We start from the raw sequence: 15,826 nt of genomic DNA on the forward strand, positions 1-15,826 counted from the left end.
TATGTTGATTAAATGTAAAAGCTTGATATATATTATGTAAAAAAATACCAATGATATAGAAGCGCCACCGAACCGAGGTTACAGGGCCCCGGACCTCGATTCATAGAAGATGGCGGATTGCAGGTAATTAAGTTTTGAAAGTCAATGCAGTAAATGTCAAACTCATGACTTTATGTTTGTTTGCTTCAACAGCAATTTTAACTTGTTTTAAAATACGTGCTTTTGTGTCAATGGTTTAGATTTTAAATGAAAGAATTGCTCTGGTTTAGCGAGATTTTCAGCTGCTGAGATATTTACACATTGTCCCTATCCCTATCCAGGAATCCGTTCGGTGGCAGTATTTTGTATTCTTCATGCTTTGTTTGGCTCTATTTTTAGAGCAGCTATAAATTCATTAAAAACCTAAGTTATTTTAAAAGGCAACGTTTTCAGAGGTCAGATCTTCGGTGGCTATTGAGTAAAATCATTTGATCATGACGAGTCTCAGCTCTATTGAAAATACTGTTGTGCAAAAAAGATGACTTAGCATATTTGGGAATTTCCTCTCATTTCATCATGGCTCATTGCTTTTAAGCATGTTAAAGACCCAGTCTTAAATTAACTCACAATTTGATAAGATTTATGACCTTGTTATGCAGTTGGGCATATCACTTGCTTGATTGAAGTGGTACATTGCGTGAGAGAGTGTTAGTTTCCATTTTTTTTTCTTTTTCATTTCTATTTTTACCCCCTTTTCTTATTTGCTCTGTTACTGTTTCTTATACTTAAAAATTCAAATCACGTAAAAATTTAAATGTTAATATTGTTCATGTACAAGTGTATTACATTTTATAAACCAAGTTACTTTGTAATTGTAATCAACCCAGGAAGGGTGCTGGGCACAAAAACTTTTCGGGTTTACCTCAGTGTTCTTGGCAATGTTTAATTGGCTATCCTAGCATTGTTATCTAATTTGTTGTATATCTATTGTAATCTTAGAAATTGTATACCTTTAAATCTTGTATGTTTGTTGCTGAATGAAAGAATTCGAGTTTGAGTTTGGGCAGATATATTTCTTTTCTATTTTCTTTAATTTTTGTTTTGTTCTTCTTTTTTTCTTTACTTTTTCAACCCTTTAATTTATTTTCTTGTGTTTCGTCTAGTTGTTACCTAGATTTGTTTTCTTAAAGCTTTTTTTCAATCTAATTCAAGTTGAATGTAAATCTCTGTAAACTGTGGGGGGTTTTAGCTTGATAGCTCTGTTATGATTTTAACTATGTTCATATTCTATATTAAAATTTATTGATATTTGATGATATTGCAATTGAAATATCACATTACAAACAAATGTTTATTTGCTAAAAACTGTATTCCTCTTCTATCTAAAATTATCAAAAGCACTTTACATGTAAAGCTTTCTAAAAATGTGTAAAGCGCTTATTTTTTTTACTGTAAACTTGTTGTAACAGTTGTTTGTCTTGACATTGTTGCAGAAAAAAAGAAAAGTCTCTGTTGCATTCTATTAAATGTTTTTTCTTTGGTTGGACTCTTTATTATGCAAACAAACAATTAGGTTGGCTCCAAACATTTCCTGTAAACATTTTCTAAGGCATCATTCTTTGCACAATATTTTGTGAATGCCTAGTTTATTTTGCTAATTTTTTTTCAAACATTGATAAAAAAATTGTGGGTTCCTCCAGAGCACAGGCTAAATTCACAAGGTCTAAATTTGCAATAAACTACAAAGGGATGAGGCGAGCTTAGAAAATTCATTACTGTAAATACTTCCCAATAAAAGTAAATAAAAACTATTTCAGTGAATTGAGCAGTTAATTTTGATAAAAATTAAACATTAAAAGGCTTAAGTCTTTGTAAAGGCCCCTTTTGGTTGCCTGAATATTTGTTTAGATAGAAGCTTTAAATTTAGCAAATATTTATTGAATGAATTTTTGATGCTGATATAGTATGGAAATTGATGAGCAATTCTCTTGTGGTGATGGTTTGAACAAAAGATGGAAGTATGTGAAAAGGATTGCAGAGCGGAGTGGTCCAATGGCAGATTCTGATTTTGAAGCCAATGATAATGTATGTCTAATCTTATTAAGAAATTATGAAGCAGAGTTGAGATTTCCTTTCAGAAAGTTTTACCTGAGTTTTTCCTTCAAAGGTAAATTAAGAATGTAATATCCATAAGGCCATTTATTTTAACTTTCATTGCTCCCTGATCATATGTTAGGCAAGCTATGGTATATCATTTTATCCTTATTATGAATTCTTGCCTTACTTGAATTCTTTTGATAAAATGTTTATGAAAATGGCTTATGTGTGCCCTATTTTCAAAAAAAGAGATTTAACTATGGAGAAAAATATAGACGAATAAGTGTGCTCAGCTTCAAAGATATTTGAAAGAATACTGTTTAATCAAATCTACAATTACATCAGTGTGAAACTCTTTGCTTTGTGGATGCATAAAAGGCGATAGCACACAACATGCTTTATTATGACTTATTGAAAGCCTGAAAAAGTGCCTAGAAAAATGCTGTGGCTGGTGCAGTGCTTATGGATATATCAAAGGCATTTGATTGTTTACCCTATACAAATTGGAATCTTATGGCTTCAGCGACAACACAATGGAATTTATGTACAGTTATCTAGATAGAAGGTACAACAAATAAAAACAAACTCAAATTTTAGTGATGGATGCAAAGCAAGGGGTTCCTCAAGGATCACTCTTAGGCCTGTTGCTTTTCAATATCTACATAAACAATAGTTTTCTTCATTTGAACAAAATCAACTGATGCAATTATGCAGATGACAATATAGTTCGGCTGTCAAGTACTGATATGAATGAGCTAACTGACGACTTAGAATCGGAAGCAGCTATTCTTAATAAATGGTTTTATGAAACTTTTTTGGTTCTCAATGGCAACAGAAGCAAGCCTATAACTTTTAATCCAAGCGGATCCAATTTCGAGGAATCTAAAATTCAAATAAATGGTTCTACTATAATAGAAAGTAAGAATATTAAACTTTTGGGAGTAACACTGGACCATCAACTTAGATTAGAAGAACATATTTAAGTTTTTGTACAGAAGCCGGGAAAAAGGTAAATTCTCTAGCCAGGATTGCTCAGTATATGGACGAATCTAAGCGAATTCTTGAAATGTAAAAGGTTTATATTATCATTTTTCAATTATTTTCCTCTTATTTGGATGTTTTACAACAGGATAAACCGGATTTATGAAAGAGCAATGAGAATAGCTCATGATGATTATGAATCAAATTTTGAACAATTTGTAATAAAATATAAAGCAATTACTTCTCATAAGAAAAATTTATAATATCTTGCGATAGAAATTTATAAATATTTAACGGTTTGAACCCATCTTTTATGGATGATATATTTTCCTTAAATGAATGCCCATATAAATAGGATCAGTAATTTGAATTAGTTGTTTTTTTTAGCTTGAGGTTAGCTAGAGATTATAGATTGTAACAACTTTAAAGAAAGAAAAAAACGCTTCGGCATCATCTTTTAACACCAATAAGTAAATGTCATGACTAATTTGTTTTTCCCGTTTCTTGAATTATTATTTATATGTAATAAATTCGTCCATTTTTCCTAGAATTTTCAGTTTTTTAGAGAGAACGCAAAGGTGCTGGTAATCGGAGCTGGTGGCTTAGGTTGCGAGCTGCTAAAAGATTTGGTAATTATATTCATATTTTAGTCACTGTCCACATAACACCTGTATCTGCGTTTATCCTTTTTTACATCACTATGTGCAGCAACTTGTCTATTATTTACTCTAGATGTCAATGATCTTCCTTTTCTGGCACTGGTTCATGTCCATCATATGCTAATTCAAGGAAGTCCCCCTCTTATGTGACGGTCAAACCAAAGTTTGTTTTCATAAAGCTACAGTATTGCTGAACGTATACTTGATTAGCCTGATACTTGAGTCCCAGACATTTGCCTTTGATGGCTCAGAGTAAGAAATTGACATGTGACAGTAGATTCTAAACTTCATTTTAGATACCTACAGTATTACCTACAAAAAACTGATTGCCCCTCGCTCTCGCTTCATGAGGCACTCTGACGCATTTCGCTGGCCATTTAAATTTTCCATCGGTTTGACCACACAATAGAGCTATTGCTACATAACCAATCGGCAATGTAAGGCTAATTCACAATTTTTATTCGATCATAAACGCCCTGCAAGGCCTATTGTTAACTCCGAACAGTTGTCTGACGGGACATGGTGCCTTTAAGGTTTTATATTTCTAGCTGAATGACTTTATTTTGTCTCGTTTTCAGGCCTTGATGGGCTTTATCCACATCGAGGTTATCGATATGGATACCATTGATCTCTCTAATTTGAATAGACAGTTTCTGTTCAGGTAAGATGAGTCTATAGCAATATTATTTTATCTTATATTATGTTATGTTATATTATGTTATCTTATTTTATCAATATTATGTTACAAGTGTCTTGATCGGTCAACTACGAATGATTGGAGCTCGTCGGCAGACTTTCACAAAAAGCTTTGTAGCGTAAGAGGCCGTTTACGTCAAATGACGAGACTTTCCAGGGTGCGAAGTGCCAACAACGACGGAATCTTCTTTTCTCGTACTAGGGTTTTTCTAAAGGACGAGTTCAGCTTCAAATTCTTTCGTACAGTAATTTAGATATAAAATGAACGAATTGTGAAAGAGAAAAGAGCTTGACCCCGAATGTAAAAAAAAACAGATCACAGTACTCGTCCAAAAGCTTGTATCAAAGATCCTACGAATGTTTTTTGCATAATGTCAAAAACAACTTTACATTCCAAGTCAATTTTTTGACGGTCATTATAAAGTAATTTCCTGTCACGAATCTTTCTTAGGCCTAAAGACGTCACCAGACCGAAAGCGGTCGTTGCTGCTGAGTTTGTCAATAAACGCGTTCACGGGTGCATGGTTGTGCCGTATCCTTCTCTCTCATCTACAAATGAATTCTAATAAATTTTTTGTATGTAACAGTTTACAGAAAATTCTCCTTTGATTTATTTGCCAGCAGCTGACATGGTTTCAGCTGTCTGGTTGAAAAACGTTTATGTTTAATAGAGGCTCTAATACTGTTCTGTTTGAGACAAGAACAGGGAGTATGTCAATGACCAACCGATGTAGCACTGTCAATATGCTCTTTGAGAAATCCGACAAAACAGTCAGCTTGCCCTTTGACAATGCCAAAACTTTTTTTGTTTTGTGTTTAAATGTGATTTGAAAGTCAAGACAGAGACATTTTATAACTCAGTTTAAGACTCTACGTCAATCTTCCCAATATGCACTATGCTGCTCTTCCTGACAGATTTTCAGGCATGTTTGCAAGATACAAGATAAAGATGAGCATTTCTATTCAAGTAAGTGATATTTTAGAGTTAATTTTTTCGGAGTATCTTTAAGCTTACGAAACGACCGCAAATCGCGATTAATGGAATATTACGATATTTTTGTTTTGGGCACACTTTTACTACATTTAGGTATCATTGTTTTTTAACAGTGATATACAACGACTTTTCATGATGATATTGCTGAAGAATTGTTAGTTCATAATCACTGGTAACTTATGATTCAACATACTATACTTTATACTTTAAGAATCTTTTGTTCCGTAAGTAGACGCTTGATTGAGATGTTTATTTCTCTTCTGGAAAGCAAAATGAATAAGTAGGTTTTAGTTGAACAAATTTAGAAAAACTATTTATCTTGAAAACAGAGGCTCGCTGAAATACTGCAGCTTAAATTTGTGGAAATCTGCTTGATAAGTATAACAATCTAAGCAAAGCTCACTGTGTTTTTTCTTTTTTAAAAAGGCTTCAACATCGTTGTCTGTGGCTTAGATTCAATTGTTGCCAGAAGATGGATAAACGGGATGTTGGTAGGTCTACCCACCGACCATTATATTTTTTAAAAGATTTAAAACATGACATTGGATGACTAGAGGAATTGCTACTGCTTAATCCGAGTTGCTAACTGGTTTGATGTATGCTTTTTAGCACAGCTTGCTGCAATATGACGAGGATGGAAATATCGTTGGTGGGGTAATTCCCCTAATCGATGGTGGAACCGAAGGTAAACAGCTCATTTATCAGCTTAAAGCTCAAGCGTATTCTATTCAACAACGTTTTAACGTAAGCTGGTTAGAAAGGATTCTTCAGGGTATCAAATGCTACCCTGCAACAGCTCCATGTGTGCTACCTTGCAGAAACTCCATGTGTGCTCAAGTTGAAAAATATCCTGTTATATGTTTAAAATACAAACGTTTAACAATATTTGCAATCTTCGTGTATGCAACTGACAAAATGTTAAAACAGCAAATCCAGTCAAATTGTAATTTGTTTTCATTTGTCTGAAGGTTTCAAGGGCAATGCAAGAGTAATAATCCCCGGAATGACTGCCTGCATTGAATGCAATTTGGACCTATTTCCACCGCAGGTAAAATCCATTGTTTTGGCTCTTGTGACAAGCTGTTTATGATTATCTGCATGCTGTTTCCGTGGGCACTTTAAGGACTTTAAATGGAAAACTCCATTACTAGAGATTTTTAATGTTCCTTTTATGTGATAGCAACAGATCGAAAGCTCTTTCACAACGAGTTGAAGCTTTTTCAACGACTTTCCTGCGACTCTGAAAGTTTTCAACCAAATCGTAAATTTAGTGTTTTTATCTGTGACAGGGCTGAATCACTCCTTAGAAGTTTAGAGAAATTCTGACAGAAATCTTGATAAAATCCTCAAATTTACAGACGTCCTTCTAATCTTTCATTCAAAAAAGCGTCCTTTTATTCTAGAAGGCGTCCTTTTATTCTAGAAAAAGTCCTTTTATTCTAGAAAGTGCCTTTTTATTCAAGAAAGCGCCCTTTATTCTAGAAATGAACTTTATTTCTTGTTTCAGGTTGATAACTTTTGCCGCGGCTGCATATCCTTTAGCCCCATTAAACATCAGCGAAGATTTCACTTATTGATGTGGAGTGATGTTGTCGAGCCTTTTAAAGCTCGTTTCGAAACTCTTCAGTGATTTAAAGCTGTGATTAAGCCTCTTTTTGTGAATCTATATGTGTGATTTATTTTTATGGTGTTATGTAACCAATTTTCAGGTAACATTTCCAATGTGTACGATAGCGCACACACCAAGGCTGCCTGCACATTGTATTGAATACGTGAAGGTCATTTTATGGCCGCAGGAGCATCCTTTTGGAGGTATCGTCTCATTTCACATATTGGCATCTATAATACGGGAACCGACTTAATCATCACTGGTTTGAATTGCATTACCTACTGGCGTGATTTGCTTACATTTACTTTAAATAGGAAGATTATCTTTCTGACTAGGTTTTTAAATAGCTTGGAAAGCTAAACAGATCTGGCGTTTCGTGGCCTCTCTTACCCACTTTCTTAGAGTACGGAAGGCTGACATGCATACTTGGTGACTTGTCTTTATTAGCTTCGGGTTCGTAAAAAGGGCCAAAATTCATATCTTCCTGTGTATCAATCAAATAAACACCATTTTTTTTCTGTTTGAATGTTGATTTTGTTTGAGGGTTGAATGTTTACACGTGATTTGACCATTGATGCAAATGACTGAATGTGATTTGACCATTTTATTTAGATGTTGCCATTGATGGTGATGATCCAGTCCACGTTGAATGGATCTACAACCAGGCTCTTGAACGAGCAAGACAGTATAACATCAATGGTGTAACATACCGTCTTACGCAAGGTACAGTTCTCAGTCTCTCATAAGAGTATTCGGGATTGTGTGGTGTTCAATTCATCTGGGGTTTTGTGAATGGCAATCTTTTCTTAGTACGTTATTTCTATGTCACTCAGTTTTCTTTGCTCAGAGTTGGTTGTGTATTCCCCTGAGCTGTGTATTTCTGTCGTAGGGGTCATTAAAAATATAATTCCAGCCGTGGCATCAACAAATGCAGTTATCGCAGGTATTTTTTATTTAAAAGACTTTTGATCATTAAGGTATAGAATATGAAGTTAGTTTATCTGGCTGCACCGATCCAACGCCAGCCTGTGCCATTTATTCAAGTCTCTGCTTGAGGTCTCTGCGCCATATTAATATGCATATATCGCAAAAAGTTTCATTTTTGCATCATTTCCGTTCAACTCTTTTCAAAGCTTTTAACCTACTAGTGAAGTTCAATAAATTGCTTCCTCCAAGTTTTCTTAGCTCCGCCGCTCGACGTATTTAGTCGTTCTTACCTCTTTTACTTTTCACTTATCCTTGCACAGTTTGTTTTCATTCTTTCATCGGCATGTGTGATACTTATCCCCACATCGTTCATTCATTTTCAATTTCAAAGAACGGTAAATTGTTTTCTTTCTCTAACTTTGTCTATTTGTTCTCGTTGCTGTCTAGCTGTATGTGCAAATGAGGTATTCAAACTAGCTACGAGGTATGCAAATTTCTTCATTTACTAAATTTTCTTTATGACTGAATCTTTGATTTCTTGACTATGACTGATTTCTTGATTTTTGGTAGTCTAGATTAAAGGAAATAATTTTTACTCAAATAGATCATTCAAGAGTATCAAACTGCATTCAAAATTTTGACGGTTTATTTGGGTAGGCTAATGTCTTGTCTCTTTCAGCTGCTATTCTCTGATGAAAAACTACATGATTTTCAACGACACTCAAGGCATCTATAGCTACACTTTTGAGACAGAGCGTAAGGTCTGTATTTTACATCTCAGATTTCTATAATTTGAACAAAACCTTTGAACATAACCTTTGCAAATTTTGTTTATTTGATGGTCCTTTTGATTGGCAAAATATAATAGTTACTGATAGCAATCATTTCAAATTTTACTTCAATTTGCAAAAAAGCGTTATCATTAAATGTGTCATCATTAAATGTGTCATCATTAAATGTGTCATCATTAAATGCGTTATCATTAAATGCGTCATCATTAAATGCGTCATCATTAAATGCGTCATCATTAAATGTGTCATCATTAAATGTGTCATCATTAAATGTGTCATCATTAAATGCGTTATCATTAAATGTGTCATCATTAAATGCGTTATCATTAAATGTGTCATCATTAAATGCGTTATCATTAAATGTGTCATCATTAAATGCGTTATCATTAAATGTGTCATCATTAAATGTGTCATCATTAAATGCGTTATCATTAAATGCGTCATCATTAAATGCGTCATCATTAAATGTGTCATCATTAAATGTGTCATCATTAAATGCGTGGCGAGTATCAAACCAGAAAAGGGTCTTTAACCCTATCAGGTGCCCATCTCGACTTAGACTTATGTACAAAGACTTGGTTTGGAAATGTCTCCTGTTAGATAAAGTTTCAATTTGAATAGAGCATTTTCTCGTTTGTTGATAATAAATATAAAGGTAAGGAAAGATAGAGCTATTTCCTCTATAGTAACGAAACAGAAACGGACTCAGGGCCGGTCAGGGTGAAATTCTGCATTTAGTTGGGAGCAATAAATTACATGCCTGAATAGTGTTTTTCGTGAGATGAAAAAGTTGATACAAATTGTACTAATGGTTGCTTTCAGGAAGATTGCGCTGCTTGCAGCCAAGCACCGTTGTTTATAAGAATGAAAGAGAGTGCATTGCTCCAAGAACTTGTAGATTACCTGTCAAATGACGAAAGGACGTAAGTATGTTATTTTCATGCAATGAGGCGTGTTTGAATTTGTATCAGTTGAGCGTTGCCTCTTCTCACTTTGTTTGGCCCATACTGGCAAAAGCACTCGGCTACGACGGCTTTTATTTTCGTCACAAAGTTACATTGGAAATCATACCATGTATTCTAAATGTTAATAGGGATTTTGTGATGCTTTTTGGATAGAAAGGGGTCTCTTCAAAAACAATAAAAGAGAAAGGACTCTGCTGTAATCCGCTGTTCCCTTTGACAGGCAAATGAAAGCACCTGGAATCACTACGATGTTAAATGGAAAAAACAAGACCCTGTACCTGCAGGTATTTGCCATATTTATCCCTTAGAACAACTCAGCGTGTGCACGAGGCTGCCATATATGTTTTGTTGTTGCTCTTTTATCAGTGTTTTTATTTCTACGAGTGCTGACCAGCGTCTCCTTTTGACTATAGAATATCCCGTCAATAGAGCAAGCAACTCGAGCAAATCTTCAAAAATCGCTTAAAGGTAATTTATATATCAATTTAACACCCTTTCTTTCCTTTATTTGTATGAACCATGTACAATCAGTTACAATGTCAACTGGTAAGAATTAAAAGAACAAAGCGCGCGAGAATTTCTCAGACCGAAATGATTTATTTCGTTTTCTGTAAGGAACTCCAATGACCATCTCAACGTGGTCTGTACAAAAATGTTTTGCGATTAAAAGTTATTTATAATAGTGATGCCTTGGTGATTTGGGAGTGTTGCGTCAGTTTGTTGATAATAATAATAATGATAACCTGCAGAGTTTTTAATCTATAAAGCGCTAGACAGTTCCTTTGTTTAGTTTTAATGCTTTATTCTACTTCTGTCCTTTGTTTTCAGAACTCGGTTTACAATGTGGACAAGAACTGGTTGTGTCAGACGTGACCTCGCCGAAGCCTACCATTTGTAGATTAGATTTAACTGGTTAGGATACTTTAATGTGACAGCCACTCTACACCATAGTCATGATTGTTTTGGAAAAGAGCAAAGAGATTCGACAGCATCTGTGTGTTGCAATAACGCGGTAGTGTCACCGACCTAGGAACCAATGTCATTCAGAGATAGATTGTGTCCTTAGCATGAACTGGCTGAGGTTGAACGAGTATCAGACAAAAGACAAGAAAGGCATTTCGGCACTTTTAAGAATTATGGCTCAATATCGTTGTTCTAGCTGTTCAGTTATTATTTCACTAGCTGTAAATATACAAATCAGCCATCAGCATGCAGCCTTTTTGTAAGATATAGTATGTGATATTCAGATAATTCTGTGAATGCAAAAATAAATTAAAAAGAACACATTCGCTCTTGATTCAATTGATATCCAAAAGTTTTCTTGAGTTGGAAAAAATGCACCTGCAAGTATTTCAAATATTTTATCAATACTTCTAAGGCAATACGTTTTCAGCAGTTTTCATGCAGTTCAAGTGGCAGAGACCTCTTGAAAAACAGAGGTAAAACATTTCATGTCTAATCTAAACGTCTGTCCTGCAACGGACAGGAAAGTCTAGAGTGATACAAACAGCGTAAATGTAAGCCAACTTTCCACTTTAGCTAAGATTGCATATATTTTTTACTACCAATCTTGTTGAATTTAACCTTCTAGTCAAAAATTTGTTGTTTGGCATAAATCTGTTGTACTTTTTGTGGTCACAAGTACTTGCATTTTCACAAGCAGCCGATCACACAGAATGAGGTGCATTCCAAGAACTATCAAGCTACTAGGTCATCTTGCTGATGTTGCTTAGTTTAATACTTTGGCTCCTCAAAGTACCATACATAAGTTCATGTGGTCTTATTGAAATTTTTCGCTCAAATTAAAATGAATGGGAAAACATATTTTTAAGCTGAGTTAGGCAGCATTTCAACTAGCTCAGGTAACAACAAAAAGGGTTAAAAATGATCCAGTGGTTTTTGGTTGATCCAATTGAGAAATCTTATCCTTTTATCAAATTAAATAAAATCTTTTTGAAGTCTTATTCTTATTGACACATAAATCACCTTTGCAAAATCTGAAGCAAAATCTGCTATAAAGCAAAATCTGGTGATAATTTTTGAGCCAAAGAAGTTTTCTATAACGTCAACACTGAGTGAATAAATATTATAGTAAGGTAGAGGTAGTTGTGCAACTCATTAGGATACAGCATGGTACTTGCTCAGCATTTATCTCAAAAATTGCTGTTACCTTATTTACACTTGTGTTTCCTAGTTAATATCAACATTTAGTGACATAAACAACTGCTGTATATCATTGTTTTATGTAATTTTACTAAAGTTATTTCAATGTATTTCTATTTTGCATATAATTATAAATATAAGGAAAATATTCCCATTTTAAAAAACTCATGGCTGATGGCGCTTTTTGGCATTCTACCTTTTTTCTAGGATTTTGTTGTTTGGTCCTTTTTATTGCATAGGATGAAGTATGTTAATCAAATCAATTTGACACTGTATTAGGTTTCTGAGTTCAATTTAAAAATGTTCAGAATCTGTATATTATGAGATTAGGCAGTGTGTCAATTTTCAGCAGATAATTTGTAAAATTGTCTGAATGCTATAAAAAAATGCCTAATGACTTAAAATATTAAGAAACTCCTTTTCAAATCTCCCATTGTGTTCTTGAGTGTCATAAATATCTATTCTTCTTCTTGGTTTTTCTTCACTGACCAAATGCCTCACAGTTGACTTTCCTTGTTCTTTTTTCCTCTTAACCTTGCTGGTTATGTCATTTACATTTGTTTGTCTTGCTGTTGGTAAATTATTCCCAGTGTTCTTTGCTGCCATCAGGTTTTTCTGCATTAGCCAGTTATCAAATGCCTTTGCTTCCTTCAAAACTTTATTTTTTGAATGGATGTGGCTGAAAAAATTATTTGGAGTTATTGCTGACAAGGAGATTTTACAAATAGTTTACATGCACATGCAAAATGAATACAAGTAAGGAGACATTATTTAGTGAATCTTTTTGTTTTCAGAAGATGAAATGCTTTAAGATCATTGGCAAATTTGGGTATGTTTACTACCAAAAGTGATACAAATTACCATGAATATTCTAGTACCCAGCTACACTTTACTTTTAATGATAACAATATTTGAAGATGATGATAAACATACCTTGCAGGAGAATCTTCAATTTTTGGCAAAAATGAAAGATCTGAAAAGAAATAGAACTAATTTGCAATTTAATCTTTTAAGCAACTGCTTGTCACAAGGCCTTGACAAATGCAACACAATTAGCTTTTTAATCACCTTGAAAAAAACAAACATCTATACATGGATGAGTCAAGTTTCCGAGTTCTGTACTAAGTTGTGACATGCTTGCTCAAATCCACTAATGATTAAAATCCACTTCACTCTGACGAAGCCCTGTATGCAGAGGTGAAATATTAGCCTTCACTGATTTACGTGTATTTGTTCTTGTTCCTTCATAGCACATTGCCATGTTTCTACATTTTTATCGATTTTTCGCCACAATAATTCCTTCAGAGTTAGTCGAGCAGCCTTTTATTGTGACCTTTTCTTTATTCACACAATGATTAGTATGTTTGCATTGATAATAGTAATTTCAACCCTGTTATATTAATTGATCTTAAAAAGCGTTTGAAACTGTTTATCGTGAAACACTCTGAAACAAACAAGCCAAAATTCATCATTACCGCATAAATGGCATTGAAAACCATTGGTTCTGCTCTTATAATTGTAAGCAGTTTTTAAATGTCAATGGCGCCTCTCTCAAAACAGGCCATAGAAATTGAAGGACCTTAGGGCTTGTGTCTTGGATCACTCCATTTTTATTATTTATCAATGCTCAGAAGTTTGCACTAAAAAAGCCCAATGCTACTTTACAAAATAAAATTTCTGTTTAACACCAAATACTTGTGAATAAAACAAAAAAACTTATGGGAAATGAAAAGCCAAATCAATAACATCCAGACTAAAATTTTGCAGGCTCTTGGCCTGCTGTAATACGTCAAATGATATATTCTATGTACCACTAAAATAAAAGGGTGTTGTAGAACCTTTGTTGCTTGGTATGGGGCTTCTGTGGGACCACTAGGTTGAATAAATTACAAAATTGCAGAACAGGGCAGCTAGAAATCTCTAATGCCAAAGCTGTCTTATCTTTGCTTTTTTTACTTTTCTCTTTCAAAAAGATTGTAATTATTTATTCAGTTTAAATAAATTTATATTGTAATATGTTTTTTCACAAGGCCAAGTATTGTAATCAGACATTAATTTCTAAATTTTAAACTTGTTTAAATTCGTTTATATGAAATAGAACAATAAGTACAATTAAACAGCTTTCCAGTCATGTGCCTGTCACTTCTTTGACTATTCAAACCTCTACTCAAACCACATAATAGAAATTTCACATAATAAAATTTTGTTGGTTCATTGATTTTTTGGTGCTTTTGACCTACATTGGTAATAGGATTCCTTTGGGAAAGTACAGTCTTGATACATTAGATACAAAAAAGGCTTGATGAAGCTTGATGAAGCTTGTGAAAAAGAATTAGAAAATTATATGCTAGAAAAGGTAATATTTTATGCTTGATTAAAAATGCTACATATTGGAGACATATTTCAGGTTTCTAACCCCTAGACAGTTAAACTTGAGTGGTGCTCTTCTTATTTAAAAAGGGCCATGTATCCCTGAAAAATAAATGGCACATGTGCTTCTAGCCCCCTTGCTCTCTAGCCATAATTTGCACCTGGCAATATTGCATTTATAATAAATATCCTCAGCTCTACATATACGAACAAGGTAAAAGAATCACAGATTGTGATATATGATATTCATTCAAGTCAAGATTTAAAATTCAAGCGTCTTTTTACTTACAATACCTCATAGGACAAGCAGAAACAGACCAAAAATCTTTTCCTGCTAAAATATAAGAAAGGGGTTGTCTTACCAGAAGATGATTCATTTTCTAAAACTTCCTGCTGAATTCGTTCTTTCTCATCAAGCTCCTCTTGGACATCATGCTTTGCTGCAGTTATAGACACTGAGCCATCTGACTTTATGTTTGTTTGCCCATTCGAGGGTAAAGTACTGCACATGTAAATCTGTTGACATTTTCCATGTAACCAAGTTGAATATCCTGAATCAAACTGTTGATGCATCATTAAACTAGAGCAAGGCTCCTTTAGCTTAATTGTTTTTGCTCTCTCCTGCCATTGAAATAAAAATAGCTGTTTTTCACTTTCTTTAAAGCAATGCTCACTGGCTACTCTTGAAGCAGTCTTTCCCAATTTATCAAGTTGATCTGCAATTGCCCCTCTTTCCAGTAGCAATTTGATACATTCTAGTCTCCCTCGTGCTGCTGCTGCATGCAGTGGGGTACGTCCAAGGCCAGTCTGCCAATTTACATCAGCCCCCTCTGTTAGTAAATAATCTAATAGCTCTTTCTTTCCTTTATTGGCAGCAACATAAAGTGCAACATTGATTTGATGCTGGTAACGGTCCTTCCACTGATCATTTGAAATACAAGAGGCTTCGCTGTGTTTTAGTTTAGCAAGTTCGAGCTCATTCCCAATAAATACATTGAAGACTACCTTTTCCCAGCTTCTCCAAATATGCATGCTCAGTGTAGCTGAAGTTACAATATCACTGCTCCTGAGGTCGCAGGAATCTTCCAGATCTTCCTTATCTAAGTAGAACAGGCGTTGCAAATTTACAGGAATTCCCATCATAAGTTCTAGACTTTTCTTCAAGTCAAATACTTTTGTGCTTAGCTGAACGTCAGGCAACTTAAACGTTTCCTTAGTTAACGGTAAATAAATGAATATATCACATCCTCCGGACGCAACTCCGTGAATTTTACCTTTCCTTGCCATTACCCCTCCTTCGTTTAAATCCAGCTAGTCTCTATTGAGTTAGTGAAACTTCCAAGTCCCTGCAAGACTGTAAATTTTTTGTAGTTTTGTAAGCGTCCTAAATTGTAGTCATGGGAAAATTCTCCAGGATATTAAGAAACTTAACCAGTGAAATTTGTCCTTCTCGGTTTTCCGTTTGGCTTCATGATGGCAGCCTCCACGAATTGTAACCACAACAAATCAAAACCAGTTACTCCGACCCCCTGTGCTCGTCCTTGCGCACTGGCACAGAATCTATTCTGTGGCACGGGGCGGAATGGCGAAAATAA

The 15,826-nt window shown here is 34.5% G+C and overlaps 2 protein-coding genes across 2 annotated transcripts; one reads left to right on the plus strand and one right to left on the minus strand.

Annotated features, from left to right (window-relative positions):
* Positions 1-31: 31 nt before the first annotated feature.
* Positions 32-12,036, plus strand: LOC135690646 (NEDD8-activating enzyme E1 catalytic subunit). The gene is made up of 18 exons (XM_065208251.2): positions 32-123; positions 1,944-2,064; positions 3,606-3,686; positions 4,295-4,377; positions 4,864-4,944; positions 5,336-5,379; positions 5,833-5,897; positions 6,016-6,091; positions 6,375-6,454; positions 7,116-7,218; positions 7,628-7,738; positions 7,905-7,958; positions 8,390-8,426; positions 8,622-8,703; positions 9,556-9,656; positions 9,919-9,982; positions 10,112-10,166; positions 10,527-12,036. Exons 1-18 carry the CDS (start codon positions 110-112, stop codon positions 10,613-10,615), a joined length of 1,341 nt encoding a protein of 446 aa, XP_065064323.2. The 5' UTR covers positions 32-109; the 3' UTR covers positions 10,616-12,036.
* A 163-nt stretch (positions 12,037-12,199) lies between these two features.
* On the minus strand, positions 12,200-15,810 carry LOC135690647 (uncharacterized). The gene is made up of 3 exons (XM_065208254.2): positions 14,594-15,810; positions 12,795-12,834; positions 12,200-12,540 (listed from the first exon to the last, which is right to left on the minus strand). Exons 1-3 carry the CDS (start codon positions 15,516-15,518, stop codon positions 12,252-12,254), a joined length of 1,254 nt encoding a protein of 417 aa, XP_065064326.2. The 5' UTR covers positions 15,519-15,810; the 3' UTR covers positions 12,200-12,251.
* Between the last annotated feature and the right edge of the window lie 16 nt (positions 15,811-15,826).

The sequence above is a fragment of the Rhopilema esculentum genome, chromosome 4, assembly GCF_057945365.1.
Source record: "Rhopilema esculentum isolate cy_ngs chromosome 4, ASM5794536v1, whole genome shotgun sequence".
NCBI classification, from domain to species: Eukaryota; Metazoa; Cnidaria; class Scyphozoa; order Rhizostomeae; family Rhizostomatidae; genus Rhopilema; species Rhopilema esculentum.

Excerpts from the sequence above, each read along its gene's own strand:
- LOC135690646 (XM_065208251.2), top strand. Across the intron at positions 7,739-7,904 it reads AACATACCGTCTTACGCAAG|GGGTCATTAAAAATATAATT; the intron begins GTACAGTTCTCA and ends TTTCTGTCGTAG. Across the intron at positions 8,704-9,555 it reads CTTTTGAGACAGAGCGTAAG|GAAGATTGCGCTGCTTGCAG; the intron begins GTCTGTATTTTA and ends GGTTGCTTTCAG.
- LOC135690647 (XM_065208254.2), bottom strand. The coding sequence starts at position 15,518 with ATGGCAAGGAAAGGTAAAATTCACGGAGTTGCGTCCGGAGGATGTGAT. Across the intron at positions 12,835-14,593 it reads AGAAAATGAATCATCTTCTG|ATCTTTCATTTTTGCCAAAA; the intron begins GTAAGACAACCC and ends ATTTCTTTTCAG. Across the intron at positions 12,541-12,794 it reads ATTGAAGATTCTCCTGCAAG|CCACATCCATTCAAAAAATA; the intron begins GTATGTTTATCA and ends TAATTTTTTCAG.